Source organism: Armigeres subalbatus, chromosome 2 (assembly GCF_024139115.2).
Source record: "Armigeres subalbatus isolate Guangzhou_Male chromosome 2, GZ_Asu_2, whole genome shotgun sequence".
In the NCBI taxonomy this organism is placed as follows: domain Eukaryota; kingdom Metazoa; phylum Arthropoda; class Insecta; order Diptera; family Culicidae; genus Armigeres; species Armigeres subalbatus.
In genome coordinates, this window is record NC_085140.1 from 320,518,585 (window position 1) to 320,541,640 (window position 23,056).

The window sequence follows — 23,056 nt, forward strand, 5'->3', positions numbered from 1 at the left end:
CTTCTAAGAAGTTACTTAAAATTAAATAGCACCAGTGCAAAACACATCCGTCCAGGCGGGTGTCAGAAATGAAATGAACGAATTTGATGAAGCAGCCGGCAAAATTGTCGAGAGTCGAAGTGAGAGGGCTCTCTCAGGATTCTGTTTTACTCCTCTCCACTCGCAATGACTTTCGTCGGATGAACATAGGTATGCACGCTTAAAATCTTTGACAATGAAATTGTGAAATTTCCTTTTCAGACTGTACGAAGAACCAATGATCTACCTGCATTAGCGTAGGATATATCCATTATAGTGATTGGATGGCGCTTTTCTCATGTATTTAAAAATTTGATGATATACATATGAGCTTAAGAATATTACAGTCGCCTCTCCACATCTCGAAATTAAGGGACCACCGTTGCTATAAAAAACGACAACAAAACAAATGTCATTTGTAGTTTTTTTATTTGTAGGTAATGTCCCAATGTGGTCTATTGGCCTAGACATTTGAATATATCGACATAGGGAGAGATGGTTGCACTCAGCAATGATTTTTCATAGTACAGAGTCCTGAACTTGCTGGCAAAGCAAAACGGAAGCCCATCTTTGGAGATGACTTTGAAAAATATATATTACACGATCAGTGAATCTCATTTTCGAGTCGATCAAAACTCGCATCAGGTTCTTGAATGATATCGAAATATAATACTCCTTGACTGACGTCGATACTCATATTATCTGCCAAAGCATAGTCAAACTGGAAGAGCAAATGTTTGCGGCCGAATAAAATGATAGAAGCAAAAGCTTTTGTAATATCATTGCACGCCTTGGGGATGCTTCGAAGAGTAATATAGATTCATGTCCAACGCTTGGCAGTTGAAGGGGTTGCTGAACAGTACCACCAGATACGAACAAAAGTACGAACCCTAATCACAGATAACAAAATCCAATGGATAAAGAATAAAAAATGGAACGTCATAGTCAGAATAATGTTCCTCGAGGTACAGCCTCAATGTATATGACATGTGACGTGAATCGTCAATATTGCATGCAAGTTACTAGCAAAAGTGTTAAGACGAGGACTTTCAGCGTAGAATACTTTAATTTCCGTAACTCACGTTTTACGCGCTGCTTTTGTGATATTTTTTCTGTAATAATTTAAACAATGTTTAATATGAATTCGAGCTTATTTGTATGTAAAAACAACCCTTTTTATGATACAGTCAACCCTCCATGAGTCAATGTTCCATGATGGAAGCAAATTAAGTTATATTAATACTCGAACACGCGCGCTGTTGTATTTTGTACACTAGTGAAAAAAACATCGCTGACTATACACTGCATGAGCGAGGCCACATGCGCAATTTAAGACCGCGCCGCGTCTATCCCTTAGGGAAAACCTAAATGGAAAAACGTATGGAACGCTTTATGCGCTTTAAACAATGTATTATGTATCTCACCTCCGGTGTTCTTCAGATGACATCATTGCTTCAGTCCTTGAAAGACAAATAAGGATTGATTCGTTGAACATGGGTTGGATTCGCTTTCAAATATTCATTCACCTTTATAGATTTTTCAATGGATACCATTTTGAATTTTGTACAGTAGACGTTCGATAACTGGAAGAGATTCAACTGCAATGCGATTTAACTGCCATTCGATAGTTGCAACAGTTTTGTAGTTATCGGACCGACAAACTTCAAAACGATGTCAAACTCAATGACAGCTGCATTACGCTGCACAATAAGATGCACTTTAATCGCATCTGACTTCTACTAACAATTTTTTGACGTTTAAAATGCGTTGCAGTTAACAAACAGCATTCGCAAACTGAAACGTAAATATATTGTAGTTATCGAAAGACTAGTGTAGTCTTAAATTGCGGCCAATTATAAATAAAATTATTTATCAGCATGTGCCAAAAAATTAAAAAAATAAGTTACGTTTGTTTGTTCGTTTTTATTTTTAAAAACTTGTTTTGCCTGTGGCGTGATTTTTTTTAATGTATGTAGTTTTTATTTCTTTTTTTAGTTTCAAACGAAAGTCGAATATTGTACCGCGCATAAAAACTACACCTCCGCTCATTTTTAGTCGTAACGAGAACAAGAAAAAAAACATCTTCTTCTTCTTCTTCATTGGCATTACATCCCCCACTGGGACATTGCCGCCTCGCAGTGTTGATTAACCACTTCCGCAGTTATTAACTGCGAGGTTTCTAAGCCATGTTACTATTTTTGCATTCGTATGTCAAGAGGCTAGCACGATGATACTTTTATGCCCACGGAAGTCGACACAATTTCCAAATTGAAAATTGCCTTGACCGGCACCGGGAATCGAACCCAGCCACCTCAGCATGGTCTTGCTTTGTAGCCGCGTGTTTCACCGCACGGCTAAAGAGGGCCCAAACCAACATACCTGCAGAAAAAAAGCTACTTTGATATTTTGAAAAATTTGGTCGCCACGTGGTGTATTGTGGCGATGAATGCTTTGATAGCACGTGCTTTTTGAACTGCGGAAAAAAAATTCATGCCTATGGGAGCCTTGGAAAATGATTATTGGTGTTCTTAGTTTTGAACTCTGAACACAGTTCAGTGTACACTGGGTAGGTACGCAATCAAAACGATCATGGTAACGAAGGTTCCCTAGATTTGGAACTATACAAAAAAACATTCGAGCATGCTTGATTTCTATCCGTAAGATGCCCAAGTGTTGCATTACTAGACGAAAAATGTGCAACATGCTTCCACTCTCAACTTGTTGTCTTAGGATCACGCATATTTCGATTTAGATAATGTATCGTTTGTACTATCATCCGCTCTTTTATGTGAAACCAGCTTGAATTTTTAGTCTTTCACAGAAATTACCTAGCATATATGTATTTGCTTTACGCATTGTTTTTACAGTCTGCTCAGTGTTTCGCCTTTGGTGCATTCAGAAGCCTTCTTCTAAGGCTCCTCCCCCAAAAACTTGTTCCATTCTTCATTCCTAACATATTTCCTCTTCTTTTACTTATTTCATTTCCATTTCCGCCAGGTAAATGATGATAAAGGCCAGTGAAGGCGAAGCACCACAGAAGTAACCAAAAGTTCCTTTAAGAGTACGATATTCGCTTAATCAGCTTCACTGAGCTGCTTAAGCGAAAAACGTACTCTTAAAGGAATTTTCGGTTACTTGGGCAATCTTCCAGACTGAGGGGAACGTGCCTCCTGAGCCGACGTAATGATACCTGATATCTGCAAACAACTTTTCAAAAATTTTATGTACCTCTTCTTAATAGTTACATATCTCTACGATATCGACTCATGGAGGATTAACTGTACTTACTAAATCTGCAGTAAGACCCTCTATTGAGTGGAAAGCTTCAACAAGCAGCTAACACTGTAGCACCGCGGTTTAATAACAAAGTCATTATTAGTAGAAAAAATCTTTTAAAGGCGTTCACATATACTGAGACTGAAATTGTTCATATTATGTACCCATTTACTATCTTGCAATTTTAAGAGGTACTATCGGGACGTGTGATCTATCAGTGATCCTCAAAGTGTGGTCCGTAGGCCGCATGGGGCCCTCCAAGCCTTTTCCGTGGCCCGCGAAGGTTTTCTGAAAATGCACTACGTGTGGCCAATTGATAATAATTATATGACACGAAAGGCTTTTTATCATTCCAAATATCTCGACATTCTCGGGAACCTGTCAAGTTCACATCACTATGATAATGAAATTCATTAGATGATATGTATGCCGACAGCAAATACACTGCGATGTTATCACTTCGGGTTATGATAATAACCAATTTGTATTTAATCACATATTTAAAGGAGGTAAAATAATGTTGTCATACACTGCTCCGTAATAATGATGTTTTTATTTCTCAAAATAAGTAAGGTTTTGGAGAAATTAAACTAAAATTTGGTGGATTATTACCTCCAGAAACTACGTTGACTTTAATAAACTCAATCAACTACGTTGATTTTAAATAGAGTATTCTGTTCAGTTCTATTTAAAATTTCAAACAAATTCCGAAAGGATTCTGCCCCAAATCCAGACTGGAATTCTGTTCAGAATCGCGAATGAATTCTCTTTAGAATTCCAAACTTATTCAGTTTAAAGTTCTGATCGAATTCCGTTCAGATTCCCGATCGCATTCTTCTCAGAATCGCAAAGGGATTCTGTTTAGACTTCCAAACGGATTCTGTTCAGAACTCCAGACGGATTCTGTTTAGAATATCGAACGAATTTTGCTCAAACCTCGAGTAAAACATAAGATCAAAATTACAGAATCGGTTGCCACATGATATTACAACATAGAATATTTTCTGCCAATTGAGTCGACAAAACAATTTCTTATGTCAAGTCCGCTACTGCAAAAACGGTACTATAGACTAAAAGTCAGCTACGGCGATAAAATCTGATGAATGAAATGTTTTTACAAGCACATATTTTATTTAAAAAAGATTCACAGGAATAAAATATTTTGTTGAAATAGTATTCTGTAATATGCAGTAACAGAAAATCAAATGTTGCAAATATACTGCGGTCCGCTTCAACAGCTCAAAACTTCTGTGCGGCCTTTGATAGTAAGCATGCTGGGGAACACTTATCTATGTATATGCCTCATATTTGAAAAAAAAATTCAGATCCTAAAAATTGTGTAGTAATATAAATTCTAATAATACTCCGTAATTCCATAAAACCCGTAATATTTTTATCGGGATTAGATTTATTCAAGATTAAGCCTAGCATAGATTCATGCTGGAGAGAGAAAAAACTATTTTTCTAATCCAATGTTGTAAACGTAGAATGATATTTATCAATTAATAATTCAAAAAGCAAACATGAGTGTTGATCATTTGTAGCGTGTAATTTGTATTCTGCTCAAGAGAGCAAATGAAATCTCCATGGAGATTCATGCATGATCAACTCTGTCCAGTGTGGTGGAAGTGAACGAGTGAACGCTTGTCCGTTTCATCAAGACTGGTCACAATCGTGGGGTTGGTAACATTTGTACATCAGTACAGAATTTGTTAAAATCAATCACGTTGGGTGGACTCCGTAAAATGGAGTGGAATGAAACTCGAACCGTATGAAACCGTATGAATGGAATCGTCCATTCGAAAGCTTTTTCATTGCTTTTAGAAAATACCCTTTAAAAAAGCAAATATTACCGTAAGCATTCCATCAATTACCAAAACCTATATACAACCTAGACTCTAGGTTATGATGTAACCCGCCAAGCAAACCGAACGAAAAATACTCACCTGTACATAACCTTTCTGGAACTGTCGCTGTTGGGCCTGGGCCGCTTGCTGTTGCTGCCGGGAGCTCATTTCGTTCGAGATTGGCAAATTCCACGCTTCCTCGATCGACGGTAGCTGCCGCCGTTTGGAAGTAATACTCGGCATAGGTGCGTGTGCCAGGTGCTGTTGGAGAAACTTGATCCTTTGGGCAAGGCTCTGCGGTTTGACGGGACCGCTGCTGGCCGCGGTCGAGTCCGTAAGGCTAGCTCCCCCGCCGCTTCGTGCACCTGAGTTTGCTGTCGCTGCTGCTGCTGTTCCTGTTGCTGACGACGGGGCCGTTGGGGACGGAGTGACTGTGGCAGGGGTCGGCCCTGTTGTTCCGGTACCGGAAAAGTTGGGAGCTGTGGAGGTGGTAGTTGCTGTTGGTGTTGTACCGGCGTTCGTGGTACAACTGGCAGTGGATAAGGCTGACACAACGGTCGATTGCTGTCCGTCTGGATTTTTGGTAGCGTTCAGATAACACGCATAGGCGTCACGTGGTTGATTGCAGCTTTCGTACAGAATGCCAAGATTGGTCCAGGCGGCCGAATGGGATTTATCTAATTGCACGGCACATATGTAGGCCTGCAATGCATCCATAGGCTGATTCTGCTGCTGGTAGAGTACTCTGGAAGAAAAATATGACATAATTAGTAAAAGTGGGAGATTGTCGCATGCTTCGAATGCACCCACCCTATGGAGCACCATGTGTCGGCGTTTCCTTCGCTCTTCTCGACGGAATTGCGATAGGCAATGAAAGCGTCGTGCACTTTATTGATTCCGGCAAAACACCGCCCGAGTAGATACAACGTCTGCCCAGACTTGGGGTCGGCTTCGATCGACTTCTGCAAACAGTGAATGGCGGATCGTTCGCGCTGAGCCTTCTCTCCGAGCGGTTCAATGCTGTGGTACATCCATCCTAGCTGACGGCAGATGTCGGCCTTCAGTGCTGGTGCCAGTTGTGTCAGCTGTTTGTCCCCGAGCAGCTTCTCGTATTCTCGCCTGGCAGTTTTGAACTTGTTCTGCACTTCATACAGATGCACGATATGGAATTGGACTGCAAAAGAGGAGAGAAAAATATGGTTATTAATACATATTAGCTTTTTGATGGACTTTTCGTGTCACCGTTACTGCCACCTATTTAATAACTATTAGGTGCTTGCGAAAGTGAATTCAATTTTAATTAATAAAAAAAAAAACTTTAAAAATAATTAGTTTTTGTTTTATTAAATACTTAAATTTCTCAGCCTAGTAATGATAACTACTAACTCCCTTCTATTGAATTTGATTACGATCGGTTATTGCGTCCAAAAGAAAATGTTGTATCGAACTGTTAAGGTTTTTTTTCTGATTTGTCTGTCAAAAGTTTGTATTTAACCGATTATCCTTTATCTATAACACTAAGACTAAATCAAAAGATAAAAACGTCACCCCTGGGATTGGGATAGGTTTTATTTTCTAATAAATATACTCTTTGCCTAATCCGACGTTTGTAGGGAGCATATCGGATACAACTTAAACAAGGCATCAGACATAATTCGCTTAAATCTGAGCTTAACTCTCAAAAGCACTTACACAAAAAAAAATTATTGGTATCATCGACACCGAACCGGATGGGTCTACAAAATGCACCCACCGACTTCAGTGCTACTAAATCTGACCTAACGCTGCAATTTGAGACGCATGAATGATGAGCCATATAATGGTCAGTTCGCTCTTTTTACGACATCTTTTCCAAAACAAAAAAAAACGACCGAAATGACTGACCGGCTGGCTTGGGTGCCGCTGATTGTTGATGGCCTTCTCTCGGGTAAATATACACAAAGAACCATCTCATCGGATCCCCGCACTATTGCCCGTCGTCAGGAGGAAAGATGCCGCTGCTGGTAATGGGTGCGGATCGTCGAGCGAGTAAAAGCCGTTAACCTCTTTTTAGGGGGAGCCGTCGACGCGAATGCACGCAGCCAACAAGACGTAAAAAACCAACATCTTGGAGATGGGCTTTGATTTAAAAGATGTGTGTTTCGTAGATGGAGACGAACGCGGTGGGATTCAGAGGATGGATGGTATCGAAATCGCACCATCATCATAAACAGCTACTTTTGAGTATGTAGGGTAACAAACAAACGTAGAATCATCGTACGTTGGACGCAGAAAACGGAGTGGAAAGACGCTGACAAAGATCAAGATTCCGTTGCGGAATTAACTGTTAATTTCCCTTTATTTATTACATTACCGTTCTCAGCGAGAACTTTCCAGCAGTGACAATGTCGCGTGTACAAACAAAACGGAGTACGTTGATACCTCGTCGGTTGCCATTTCCCAAGTCAACAAATTGATTATGCAAAGGGCAATGACATCTAAGTGAGCAGACATGCAATGTAGATATACAATCAAAGAGCTATCAGAAAGAAAAGATGAGTCAATTCAATCCTGAAGTAAATAGACATCTGGTTATTAAAACCATTTATAAGGTTGCATAATGTCGAATAAAATCTCTAAAATTACGAAAAGATCATTTGAATTTTTGGAATTCAGAATAAACCCTGGGTAATTCCTTGTAGCTCAGTGATAAGATGTACAGCTTCGAAGTAGACCATGCTGATTTCGGTAGGAAAAATGCTTGATAAAATAAACAAGTTTAACACAAAGCCAAGTGGTTATCAAAATGGCATCAAGTCGAGATCAAGTGTGCTATCGTGGAAAATCCGGCTGCATCCCACAGATAGACCTAGGATCCATCATTCAGATGACTCATTGGCGGACAGGCTGCGACAGAACACCAAGTGCGGGCCACAAAGTCTGCTCAAGGAAGGTCAACCGAATCTTTCGACCGGCCTCTACGGCTACAAGATCCGGATGGCATCAAAGCGCAACGACAAATAAAAACGGTGGCTGAAGCCAGCATCAGGAAGATGTACCGGGAGTAGCTGAAGAAACGCGAAAAAAAAACTTTGGCTCCATCAAATGAGCGAATAAGTTTGTATAAGGGGGCTCCTTCTCCGATTCTGTTTTCATCGCACTTATTGGAAAAAATTTATTAACAATTTTGTTAAGCGTTGATTTTCTGCCATTTAGAAAAAAGTGGTCGGTTGTCGGCACTCTAGAAAAAAATCACTTAAAATGAAAAACTATGAAATGGAAGCGTTTTGGCTGGAAACATCAAGATTTATTGTATCAATAGCAATGAAATTTATTACATTTAAGTACATTATACACATTTTATCAAGATTTTAAAAATTGTTAGTTTTGCTAACAACTTGGCTTATAGCCTGAAATTAGGCAATAAACTGATGATTTCCCTTGATAATCACCGGGGTGCCGACAACCGAAATAAGTAACCCTTTTGAAAAGTGAAAATAATAGTTAAATTGCGACCGCTACGGTGGCATTCAATTATGAATCACAAAATAGAGTAAATTTGCTTTGTAAATACGTAATGCGCTCACCATTTCGATCGTTTTACTTCGGTTTATAACACTAAGCAAATGACAAAAAAAAAACTTTGGAGTGGGTTTTCACTTGACAAAAAAGTGTTTTCTCTGTAAAAGGAAAAAAAACTTCTATATGTGCCGTCGTAGATATATCTTCTATAGAATTCCGAAGGGTGATATCAAGATCTGTTTGGGCGACTTCAATGCGAAGATCGGATCCGACAACTCGAACCATGAGTGCATTATGGGACGCCATGGTCTCGGAGAAATGAGCGAAAACGGAGAGCTGTTCGCAGAATTTTGTGGTAATAACAAAATGGTGATCGGGGGATCGCTCTTTCCTCATCGACCGGTTCACAAGGTCACGTGGGTCTCCCGTGACGGCTTTACAGAAAATCAAATCGACCACATCTCCATCAGCCGAAAATGGAAACGGAGCCTTCTTGATGTACGGAATAAACTTAGTGCCGATATCGCGTCTGATCATCATCTCCTCATCGGCGAAATACGCCTGCGCATTGCGCGGATTCATCGGAGTTGGACGACGATTCAACACACGCCGACTGGAAGATGCCACGGTGAATTGGTCCTTCGTTGAAGAACTGGAGACGCGTGCTGCAGATATTCCGGAAGGTGGCAGCGTGGAAGACCAATGGACCGCCATCAAGAATGCCTTCACCACCACCAGCGAGAACAATCTGGGCGAACTACGCACCCAGAGAAAACAATGGATCACCGATGAGACCTGGCGAAAGATAGAGGAGCGAAGATAAGCCAAAACCGCGATAGAGCGATCGAAAACCAGAGGAGCCAAAGTCTTAACCCGTCAACGATGCGCGGCTCTTGAGAAGGAAGTAAAACGCTCATGTCGACGGGACAAGCGAGCGTGGGCAGACTCTCTGGCCGACGGAGGAGAGAGAGCCGCCGCAACCGGGGACATTCGCCTCCTCTACGATATCTCACGACGCTTAAGCGGGGCGAAGATGAATGCAACGATGCCTGTGAAAGACGCGAATGATCAGTTATTGACCGACCCAACTGACCATCTGAAACGCTGGTTCGAGCACTTCGAACAACTTTTTCAAGTGCCAGCCAGGCCATCACCACCTTGGCATGATCTGCCTAGGATCCGACGTATAACACGCGTCAATACCGAAGCTCCATCACTGCTAGAGATTCAAACAGCCATCCAAAGCATGAAATCAAATAAAGCCCCAGGGGTCGACCGCATATCAGCCGAGATGCTCAAAGCTGACCCCATGACATCCGCTCAACTACTGAATCGTTTATTTCGTAATATCTGGGACACCGCAACTTTCCCGGTCGACTGGATGCAAGGTATCTTAGTGAAGGTGCCCAAAAAGTGCCCGCATCATTCTGGAGCAGGTCAACGAATTCCAAGAGTCCCTTTACTTGGTATTCATTGACTACGAAAAAGCCTTCGACCGTCTCAATCACGAGAATATGTGGGGCGCCCTGAGACGCAAGGGAGTTCCTGAGAAAATTATCGGCCTCATCGAGGCACAGTACGAGGCCTTCTCGTGTAGAGTGCTGCACAATGGGGTCATGTCCGACCCTATCCGGGTCGTAGCTGGTGTGACGCAAGGATGTATTCTATCACCGTTACAGTTCCTCATCGTAATCGACGAGATTCTGGTAGATGCGATTGACCGTGAACCAAACCGCGGGCTTTTATGGTAGCCTATAACCATGGAGCACCTAAACGACTTCGAATTGGCTGATGACGTTGCACTTCTCGCGCTACGGCGCTCTGATATGCAGAGTAAGCTCAACGACCTTGCCGAGCGCTCCTCTTCGGCAGGTTTAGTCATCAACGTCAACAAAACCAAATCGTTGGATGTAAACACGGTGACTCCTTCCAGTTTCACAGTAGCCGGGCAACCAGTGGAGAATGTTGAAAGCTTCCAATATCTTGGTAGCCAAATGGCGTCAGATGGCGGTACCAAGATCGACATAGGCGCACGGATAAAGAAAGCAAGGGCTGCCTTTGCGAGTTTAAGAAATATCTGGAAAACAGGCAGATAAGTGAACGCACCAAAATACGAATTTTCAACTCTAACGTGAAATCTGTGCTGTTATACGCTAGCGAAACATGGTGTGTATCAGTGGAGAACACTCAACGGCTGCAGGTGTTCATTAACAGATGCCTGCGGTATATAATTCGGGCCTGGTGGCCTCACAACTGGATCTCAAACAACGAGCTCCATCGTCGTTGTCACCAGAGGCCGATAGCAACAGAAATTCGGGATCGGAAGTGGGGCTGGGTCGGCCACACTCTACGTAGGGCGGAAACGAAATCTGTAAACAAGCATTAGACTGGAACCCAGCGGGACATCGCAGCAGAGGCAGATCCAGAGGCTCATGGCGGCGAAGCCTCAATAAAGAAATAAAATAAGTCGACCGAAATCTAACCTGGCAACAGGTTAAAGCGATAGCCGGCCAACGCTCAGGATGGAGATCTTTCAAGTGGGCCCTGTGCACCACCGGAGGTGACAGGATCCATAAGTAAGTAAGTAAATATGTTTCGGAAAGGAACACAACAAGATCGTGTCAAAATGACCATCTGTTTTGATCTGTTTTCTGTCAAAAGTTACGACGGGGTGCCGCCAACCGACCACCTTTCCCTATATTGAGGGTAAATATCATTTAAATGTGTTATCTCAGTTGAATTAACAACTTAGTTAAAGTTAGCTTTAAATGTATTTCCATAAATATAACGTGCTTCCCTAGCCGGTTAATTAAGACCAATAATTTAATATGCTTGAGCTTGCGAAAATGCTTTTAAATTAAATTTATTAAATTTAAATTTATTCTTACTGATACCGTTTTACAAATGGGATAACAAGAGCTTGTAAAATGTAGATAAACCGCACAGCTGATTTGGCCACAACAGAAACGCAACTAAGGATAGCTAGTCGGGACATTTTGGGGTTCCCGATTACCTACGTATCCAATGGCTATTAGGCGGATACAAGCGTTAGAGAAGAAACTGCAAGCGGAGACGAGCCAGCCTCGGGCTGAAAGTCTCTTTAATAAAGACACAAAAAAAAAGAAACTGCAAGGGAATGCAACGTTGATGCAGCGAGCAAGCGAGCAATTATGCGACTACGAAAGAAAGGGATATGTTCGCCGAATCAGTCAGAAAAGCATTTGATCTTGGATGCTGCGGCAAATGGTGGCACAATTTCTTTCAGGTCGTATTTGCTGAAAGGTTCTGGTCTTCTCACTCCTCTGCTGAAAGTATTCAGCGGTTTCCGCCTATTTCTCGTAGCAGTTTTTAGAAATATCATGAAAATATTTCTCTAAATATTGATTCAACCTAGTTAGTCATAGCGCGATGAGCCAGCCCAAATATACGCGATTGATCCACGTAATCGACGTCTACGAAACTATTCGTCAAGAATGCGAGCGCGTCGTGCAGCGCCGGCGATCATGAAGCATCATTATGAGGATAACTTCCGGCGCATCTTTAGGGATCTCGACTGGATTAGTTGCTAGTAATCAGGATTTTCGGCTTTCAGACACTTGAAAATGTTGATAATTTCAAATCATAGCACACGTATCAATCCGGGGGTTGGATCTTCATCATTATTTTCATGTGACTAAAATCCGAAAATCCTGATTACAACCTGGGCATCTTCATGACAGTTGACGAAGCTTCATAGGTAGTGAACGATTTCAAAACGACGATTTTGAAATCGTTCACTACCTATGAAGTTTCGTTTCGCCAACTGTCATGAAGATGCCCAGGTTGTAATCAGGAAATCAAAGGCGGGGAACTAAGGAGAATTGAGGAGACCCAACCAGATTTATCCAAAGACTTTGATTTTGTCCGTACAGAAAAAGCTATCGAATCAGTACTCAGGATGAAGTGGATCACAGTCTTTAGGTATAGTTTCGAATTGCGTTACGATCTGCAACTGATTCTAAACGAACAACACATTTGTTCAAAACGTGAAGTTCTCAAGGTGTTTATGAGCCTGTTTGGTACCTTGGGTTTCGTGTCATTATTCCTGGTGCAGGGGCGGTTACCCTCCAATACCTTTTCCGAACTAAATCTATCACATGTTGTACATATGCATAATCAAGTTTCAGACATAGTAATCAAAAAATAATCATAATCATTTGCCTAAAGTATCTATACTAAAACAATGCTAGAACAAAACTACGTTGGTTCCCGATAAAACGGGGGGGGGATCAAATCTCCCAAGGGATCAAGTCTCCCCACCTTCCACTAATCGAAATTGACCTTTCACATATGTTGGACTGGACAATTTCGAACCCCTACTGAGGAGTCACAGGAGTCACGTCAAAAGATGGGTGCCCCGGAATACCTGTCTCAACATTCGGGCAGTAAATTCCGAGGTCGTGCACTACCTTCCAACGGAGTCCTGCATAATGTACATCCGACGCTTCGTGGCGCTGATAACGGAACGTGCTTCAGTTATGTGCTAGAGTTCGACAAGAATACTTCCGGACATCAGCAAGGTGGCCTGCAGTGAAGCTATCGATAGGCAACGTGCATCTGTTCCTCAGAGCCGAACGGCAGAACAAGTTTCCGAAAGTCGCGATGAAACCTTCTGCTATCCAGTATTTTGCGCTCAGTAATGGCGGCCTGAGTTCCCTTCATGTTGACATTCAAGAAGAAGTAGAAAACGTTGGAACTCATCAAGTTTGCCATGATCCAACTTTTTAGTACTAAGTAAATAAACAAACGTCAATAATTTTCGGTATCATAAGGAGTAATGGATCAATCCAGGTAACTCATTTCGCACTCACCGCAGCAAAACAACGGCGGCACTGTATACGCATATTTCTATTCTTGTGGTTTTGACAGAACATGTCTAAGGTGGCTCAATCTATTCGTTGCATAGCGGCTTATTGATATGGATATATGGATTGATCCATTGTTCCTTGAGAAAATATAACTTTGATCTTTCTTTATGGATGTCATTTTGTGTTTGTTTATAGTTTTCAGTGGAAAAAGTCACCGTACGCTCATCTGGCTTAACTCGAATTTGGGTCTGTTTTCTAAATATGTAATAAAAACTGGTTTAGGACAAAAAGTTTGCTAACAAATCGCAGTTCAATCCGCGTAGTAACTATTAAAGCGTGTGCTTAAAATGTTTACAAATACATTCCCATACTCTATTTCGAAGTATGTTGCTGCCAATGAAGTTATAGGCGATAATTGTTTTTATTTTATTAACTTTAAGACAGATTATTGAATTTGCTTTTTTAATTATACTCATGTGGTGATCTTGTTTAGGGCCGATGCGATGTCCACGTAGCGGTTTTTCAAGCTGCGTTGACGCAGCGTTACTCGGCGTTGAATCAGGCTGGAAATGCACACGACAAACGGTAATTTGCCGCAAAACTTCTACCGTCAAACCTATCTGTCACACCAAATGTCATCCGACTGCCAGCTGATTGTCAGTCCGTCATTTTCCTTTCTCTTCCAATATGAATCGAGTTATCAATCCACATAAAAATAAAATGTTCCAGTGATGCTATTTAGTAGAGGGTAGAAAGATTATTCAATGTCGAAGTCACCCATTACTTCTTAAATGAAAAGTTTAAACTTTCGAAATTAATTGTAGACCTGTTCAATTGAAATTGGGCCACACAATCCGATTGTTCAAAAACACGTTTTTAATACAGAGAGGCAGAAATTTGGCATTGCTTTACTTAATCCCAATATATTTTCTACATTCATAATTAATAAATATTGTTACGATTTCATAATGTTATTTATTCTTTATTTCCAACTAAAATTTATTACATCATAGGGCGAGATTAATCTTGAATTATTATGGATCCAGGCATTTAATTGTTCTTGTCTTGAATCGATCATCTTTTGCATTTGGGGTACGATTTTTTATTAGTGCGATTTATCAGCTAAATAGGGACGAATCATTTTGCTCCGGAATAAAAAGTCATTAAACATTTTGGTCAGATACTCCAGCCGCTCCTACAAATTAGGTACTCAATATAAATTTTCACTCCACTGCAACACCGATCGCGTTGCCCACAACACTAGAAGAGTCGCACTGATCCCGGAGTCTTACTGTGGCTCGCCACCATCTCATCATCTGGTCTCGTTTATTTTTTGCAATTGCAATCCACATTATTTGACGACATCCTTCCGTTCATATTCCTAAAAACATGTACATCTATCAGCAATAGAAAATTAGAAAAGCTACGATCTAGGAACCTCGGTAACAAACTTACATTTAATATTTTTTCTCATTACGGAACTGGTATCGCCTGCCTTGATGCATACAGGGTCCCACGGAATGCACTTTGTTGGATGAATTTTGCTCCGTCATTCAGTCCAAAACTATCACATCACCGTATGTTCGGAAATCAATTTATTCTGATAAAGTTGGTACAAGCAACGTCACTACACTATCGGGCACATATTTTCTTTGACTTTAACTCTATCCGCCAGCCTGGGATGGTTGCTTGTCAGTTCTTTCCAAAGGTGGTTTGATCTCGACTGATATTAACATAGGAACGAAAGAAACACTTGCCGCTCCGAACGTACTAGTACTATTATTTAAAGAAGTTAGAATTGAAAGTTTTTGTTATTTGCAAACTAATTTTCGAAACCAAAATGAACTGATTTGAGAAGTATTTTTGTTTGTTTTGATTTCGCTCTGACAGATTCTTTCTGCAGATTTTCCCATTAGAAATCTTGTTGGAAGGAAAAAGAATAGAGAAATGTCAAAAAAATACTGGCGTGCACGCTGCGTTTCTGTGGGGAATTGCGGTGACTTTGCGGTAACGCTCGCCGCAAATGAGACATGTGGCGACGCCGCGTTAACGCAAGTGCGTGTGCATGATTCTATTTGATGTTGGGTACTTCCTACCGCAATTGCGTTGACGCTGCGTGCACGCAAGTTCAAAACCGCTACGTGGACATCGGCCCTTATGAAGAGGTTTAAAATTGAAATCTCGGGTACTTATTCAAAAGGACGTATGTGATTTTGTAAACAAAGATTCAAACGTCTATTTGTCCGATCTGATGGCACTCCCATGCAAACCAACACCATTAACAGGTAGCCAAAGCCTCCCCCTATCTGTCTATGGTGATGGTTTGCGTGGGAGGGCAATCAGATCGGACAAATCGACGTCTGAATCTTTGTTTACAAAATCACATACGTCCTTTTGAATAAGTACCCGAGAAATGTTTCTTGTCATACATAATAAATAATAAAGAAGAAAAACAGACAATGAAAACAGTTAGCACAAGCTAGATCTTTACTCTTTTATACAAATTATATAATTCATCTATAAAAACAGGAAAATTGTTCATAAATCACACTTTTAATAGACACATTTTTCCCAGAGTAGTAAATTCAACTCGCTAATACGCCAAGCACTAACAATTTCATAATAAAACATAAAGCCACAATACATATCTGCAATTTTACATGAAATTCCAAAGTGTGGAATCCAAACCATAGCAAAACACAAAGAATCTCACATTGTACACATCTCCACTGTTTGCATTTTGAAATTTGACCCACATAGCATTCCACATTCCTGGAACTCAACGCATACAACTGTCCATCAAATTATTCCGAGCTGCAATCACTTGAGAATACTCACGCTCCAGAAAGAATAAAATCACTTCCTATCCATTCATGTAATTCAGCAAATCAAAACTATCCATCCAGCAGCCACTTGACAGATCCTTAACAAAATTAACTTAAATTCCTTCGGTGCTACCCGCCCTACGCTCTCAGACTCACTGTGCCAGGACTTGCAACTCATGGCATCGTCACACATTTTCTTTCGATTTCCACATCCTCTTGCAGCTCATATTAACAGTCACGGAAAAACAACAAGAAACCACCAGTAAGAAACGTATGAGACGTACAATGAAAGATAGATTTTATTATTTGGGATAAATTTTCTCTCCCTCATCCCGAACGATTTGTCCGTTTGCAGTACACATCCTTCTCTGCTGGTTCCTTGCTTATACCATCAACAGCATACCAACAAGGCTATTCGGGATCAGAAACGGTTTATGGTGTGTGCGGTGTTGCCTTCGTAAATATCGGGAGGACCACTCGTCAGAAATCAACTGCTGCAGCCGTAAAACAATTTTCGTCCTACATCAATCAAAGTTTGTGTACCCGAAGAAGTTTTTACTTCCCTACTGCAAGTAGTTTACAAAATTGTATACACGGCACAGGTAGAGAGGCTAGATCCGCCTGATTGACTCTAAGTCTAAGCTCCCTCTCGATGGTCCTGAATTGCAGCAATAATCATAGTTAGGATCGGGGTCCGTTTCGCCGGTTTTGGTTTTGTCGAACCTCCTCCATCGCAGGAAAAGAGTGTTTGCTTGCATGTGAGTTGTAAGAATTGTGAACAGGTAGTAAAAGTACTGCAGATTGATCAGAACGGTAGTGAGTAAACCATGAGAAATTGGCCTTTTTCAACAAATGTTTTCTTTTCCTGTTTCAAGGTGATATTATAATACAGATAACGGTACTGTTGCATAACATCTGTTTTAAATTATCACATCATAAAAATGATGTACAACATTTAAGAACACGCAAAACCACTTCCTTGACATCCGCATCAATATTCCATTACACTCTTCTTGTCGTGTTATTTCATCTGCAAATGAAGTAACTGTTTCGTTTATAAACCACTTCATTAATCGAACAAAACGGTTCCTCAGCGCGGACATCGGCCCGAACACTACAACAGGACTGATAGTTTCTTTGAACTTTCGATTCGTGTTCGATCGAATCATCTGTCACAAATTAACCGCTACGTACAAGGCAGAACAGTTTGCATCGTCCCCATCGTCATTTCGTAGCATCGAACAATTATTAACCATCGCAGTCTGCCAACATCCCTTCTTGTATGATACCGAGCCGACAGCAGCATGACAGGTCCACCTTTTTTCCAAGGAAACACGCACCGTCACCTCGGATGATCGAAAAATTCGAAATGATGCGGTCAGTGTGTCGGCTTTGGAGATGGATGCAGCGCGCGTAAACTTGTTCTTGTTCACCACAGCTGTTGATACCCATTTATTCTGATCGGCACTATGAAATTAACGAGAGCACCCTTCAGTAGGTTCACAGCATCATAACTAGCCGATTTCCAAAGTTGGTTCCATGATGAATTGACTATCGACGAGGGGTTCCAACGGAATTGATTACCACGCGACAGGTGCACTGCACATTGACTATTTAGGAGATTGATGATTTCTTTTCCCGATGAAAGACACGTTGTACTGATATGAAACCTCACCATCATAGTGAGGTTTTCAAATAACAAATTCGGTTTCACAAATAAAACCCTAACCTCTTTTTTGATGTTTTCGAAAATGCTGTAACATGACACATCAAACAGAATCTGGCATTCGCTGGTTGAATGTAGTAATTCGATCAAACATCATCCTTTAAATAGACAGCGTTCGCAAACGTTATTTTTATAAGTTCTTCGTTGTTAAAGGCAGAGAACTAAAAACTCTATCTTGTAGGTAAACGAAAAATTGCGTTGCGGTTCATTCAAAGGTTGTTTGATGCGGAATGATTTTCCGAGTGAAACTAAATATACGATTTTGCCCAAAAAACTAATTGCCATCAACAGTAACAGCTGAACGTTCAGTATAGAGTGAACGGAATTATTTGAACTTGCTCGGAAGAAATATTTGGATTCAGGAGGTAACAGTCACAAAAATTAAGCTCGGTTTTCGGTTTATATAAAAGCGCTAGGATGAACCGGGAAATGTTTGTATTTTCTTGTTTGACTTTCTCGTGGAAACCCTAAAGAAAGCGCTGGCTTTCGTTGCATAAGGAGATTATACAACAATGTCATTAACCATTTATAGAATCACGTGCGAAAAAGTGATGAATAACACTTTTTCAGAAGCATGGATTGAGAGAACCATTACGCACATAGTAGTGACACAATGGTAGATCATTTGCTTACTTATGCTGAACAATCAACTTAGATTTCACCACTGTGAGAAAAATATTGTGTCGTATTTTATATGTGTTTGGACTAAAGTGGATTGAACGATTTAAAGTGGATTTTTTTCTATCTGGATTCTGGAAAAAATAATACCTCACGTGAAGGTGATTATACAATCAAGCCATGTGGTAAATTTTAAATTCACCACATGGTTTTCTACTCCTATTATCAAAGGTTCAAATCAAGCTTAATAATGTTCGTACAATGCTAAAATTAAAGTCGATTGTTTAGCTTAGCATAAGTAAGCAAACGATCTACGAATCTTTTATCCCCATGGGCGTTGTAGTTCTCTCAATTCGTGTACTTGAAAAAACACTAGAAAAAGCACGTGGTTTCCAAGATGGCCGATTTGTGGCTTTGTTGTATAACCACCTTAAAAGGGATTTAGAAAAGAAATAAAATAATGGCATGATTTGCTTTCAGTCTTCATTGATTATATAGGATTAAATGTGGAACGGTTTGAAATTTTCATTGGATCTGGAACAGATATGGATTTTATATGATTTAAATTTGTATTGAGTTGTTTTTGGACTGGAATTGGAATATAAATGGAATGAATTTGGATTTAATTTGGAGTAGATCTTGATTAGATTAGAAATCGATTTGAATTTATTTTGATTGGATTTGAAGTAGATTTGGAGTGGAATGTATTGAATTTGGATTTGAATTTGACTTGATTGGATTTTGAATGAATTTGGATTGAATTTGGATTTGCATTGGATTGGATTTGGATTAGATTTTGATTGAATTTGAATTTGAATTGGATATGGATTGGATTTAGATTGGATTGGATTTGAATTGGATGTTGAATGAATTTGGTTTGGATTTGGATTGTATTGGATTTGAATTGGATTTGGATTGGATTTTGATTGGATTCGGATTAGTTTTGAATTGGATATGTATTGGATTGGATTAGATTGGATTTGAATTAAGATTGGATTTGGATTGGATTAGATTTGGATTGGATTGGATTTGGATTGGATTTAGATTGGATTTGGATTGGATTTGGATTGGATTTGGATTGGATTTGGATTGGATTGGATTGGTTTGATTGGTTTGGATTGGTTTGGATTGGTTTGGATTGGTTTGGATTGATTTGGATTGGTTTGGATTGGATTTGGATTGATTTGGATTGATTTGGATTGGATTTGGATTGGATTTGGATTGGTTTGATTGGTTTGGATTGGTTTGGATTGGTTTGGATTGGATTGGATTGGTTTGGATTGGATTTGGATTGGTTTGGATTGGTTTGATTGATTTGGATTGGATTTGATTGGTTTGGATTGGTTTGGTTGGATTTGGATTGGATTTGGATTGGTTTGATTGGATTGGTTTGGTTGGATTTGGATTGGATTTGGATTGGATTTGGATTGGATTTGGATTGGATTTGGATAGGATTTTGAATGAATTTGAATTGGATACGGATTGGATTTAGATTGGATTGGATTTGAATTGGATGATGATTGAATTTGGTTTGGATTTGGATTGTATTGGATTTGGATATGGATTGGATTTAGATTGGATTGGATTTGAATTGGATGATGATTGAATTTGGTTTGGATTTGGATTGTATTGGATTTGGATATGGATTGGATTTGGATTGGATTTGGATTGGATTTGGATTGGATTTGGATTGGATTTGGATTGGATTTGGATTAGATTTGAATTGGATATGTATTGGATTGGATTAGATTGGATTTGAATTAAGATTGGATTGGATTTGGATTGGATTTCATTTGGATTGGATTGGATTTAGATTGGATTTGGATTGGATTTGGATTGGATTTGGATTGGATTTGGATTGGATTTGGATTGGATTTAAATTGGATTTGGATTGGATTTGGATTGGATTTGGATTGGATTTGGATTGGATTGGATTTTGATTGGATTGGATTTGGATTTGGATTGGATTTGGATTGGATTTGGATTGGATTGCATTTGGATTGGATTTAAATTGGTTTGGATTGAATTTGGATTTGGATTGGATTTGGATTGATTTGGATTGGATTTGGATTGAATTTGGATTGGATTTGGATTGAATTTGGATTGGATTTGGATTTGATTTGGATTGGATTTGGATTGAATTTGGATTGGATTTGGATTGGATTTGGATTGGATTTGGATTTGGATTGAATTTGGATTGGATTTGGATAGGATTTGGATAGGATTCAGATTTGAATTTGATATGTATTGGATTGTAATTGGATTGGATTAATTTTGGATTAGGATTGGATTGGAATTGGATTTGGATTGGATTCGGATTACATTTGGATTGGATTTGAATTTGTATTGGATTTGGATTGGAATTAGATTGGATTTGGATTTGATTTGGATTTGAATTGGATAGGATTTGGATTGAATTTGGATTGGATTGAATCTGGATTGGATGGATTTGAACTGGATTTGAATTAGATATGGATTGGATTTGGATCGGATTTGGATTAAGATTTGATTTGAATTGGAATGGATTTGGATCAGATTTTTCATTGGATTTGGATTGTATTATGATTATATTTGGAATGGCCTTGAATTGGATTTGAATTGGCTTTGAATTGGATTTGGATTCGGATTAGATTTGGATTCAGATTTGAATTGGATATGGATTGGATTATGATTGGATTGGAATCGAATTGGATTGGATTGGATTTGTTTGATTAGATTGGATTGGAATGTGGAATGATTTTGATAGGAATTGGATTTGGAATTGAATTTGATTTGAAATTAATTTTGATTGGATTTGAAATGGATTTGATTTGGATTCGATGTGGAATAGATTTTGATAGGAATTGGATCAGATTTTGATAAGAATTGGAATGCATTGCATTGGATTTGGATGTAGGTTGGATTTAGATTGGATTTGGAATCGATTTGGATTGGATGTGGAATGGATGTGGAATGGATTTTTATTGAATTTGTATTGGAATAGGATTGGATTTGGTTTGGATTTTAATGGTATTAGGATTGTATTTGGATTGGGTATGGATTGGCTGTGGAATGGATTGTAATAGGCATTGGATTTGTATTGAATATAATTTGCATTGGATTTGGATTTTTTGATTAGATTTGGAATTAAATTGAATTTGGATTGGGTTTGGATTTATTTGCATTTGAATTAGATTGGACTCGAATTAGATTAAAGGATTAGTTTATGATTGATATGAATTAGATTTGAATTAAAATTGTATTTGAATAGGTTAGGATTTGAATTTGAAGGAGTTTCACATTAGAATTTGATTTCGATTGGATTTCAATTGATGTTTTTAAATAAATGATGGCATTTGATAGGATTTTAATGAGGTTTGAATTCAAATTGGGTCTGAATTACCTTTGTTTGTAAAGACAAGCCAGCATTGGCCTGAAAGTCTCTCTAATAGAGATATGTATAAATGAATGCAATGATTGTATTTCAAATGAGTGAGCTTGAATTGGGTTTTAATTTACATTGATTTGTTTGGATTTTTATAAAACCTCAAAACTATTGTTATGATTGTGTAATTTTCCGCTAAAATGCTCATAAACGGTTTGGACTTCTCCTTCCGGAAGCTATTGAAAAATCAACGCGAAATTTTTAATGTGATGTGTTTGATTGTATGCAATAAAAGAAAATCAGAAAAAAAATTACCCGTCTGCCTTAAGCGCTGTTTTAGACCTTTCTTATGTGATTGTTTTCATTATAATGCACGAGAAAGGCATTATCATTGCTAGGTGGATAAATCCGGGTTTTTAGTGCCTCGTGGCTTTCAAAATAAATCAATTACTCCTTTTCTTCAAATCTGGGTGGGTTCCATTCATTCTTCTCAATTTTTAGCCAGGTTTTCAAGCGTGCCTACAACCCAACCAAAAAAAATGTCCGTTGGGGGTCCAGGGGTCAAAAGACATAAGGTTGAAGCGACAAATGGTCGAAAGGGACAAAAATTCAAAAGTAAAAAAGATCAAAATAGAAAAAAAAAATCGGAAAGGACTCACCTCTTTGACTTTTTTCTTGTTTTCCAATCTCCTTCTTATTTTTCTTCTTCCTTCTTTTTTTTTTGCTTCCATTTTTTTTCTTCCTTTATCCCACTATTTCTAGAGAGATATTTCTTCCTTCTTCCTCTATATGTCTTCCTTCTTCATTCATCTCTAATCTTCCTTCTTTCTTTTTCTTTCTTCCTTCTTTCTGCCTATTTTGTTCTTCCTTCTTCTTTCTTCCTCCTTCCTGATTCTTTGTTCCTGCTTCCTTCTTCTTTCTTCCTCCATTATTGTTTCTTCTTTCTCCATCCTTCTCCCTTCTTCCTTATTATATCTTCCTTTTACTTCCTTCCTTTCTCAATCCTTTTTCCTTCTCTTTTCCTTATTTCTTGT

General features: G+C 39.3%; 1 protein-coding gene across 2 annotated transcripts in view; it reads right to left on the reverse strand.

Moving 5' to 3' along the window:
* The window catches only part of LOC134212668 (histone demethylase UTY), a 235,730-nt gene that overhangs the window by 13,604 nt on the left and 199,070 nt on the right, over nucleotides 1-23,056 (reverse strand). For both annotated transcript variants that reach the window (XM_062690716.1, XM_062690717.1), the window contains 2 exons: nucleotides 5,952-6,315; nucleotides 5,241-5,886 (listed from right to left, as the gene is read on the reverse strand). In XM_062690716.1, the coding sequence (XP_062546700.1) occupies nucleotides 5,241-5,886; nucleotides 5,952-6,315 (1,010 nt within the window). The remainder of the gene's footprint in view (nucleotides 1-5,240; nucleotides 5,887-5,951; nucleotides 6,316-23,056) is intronic.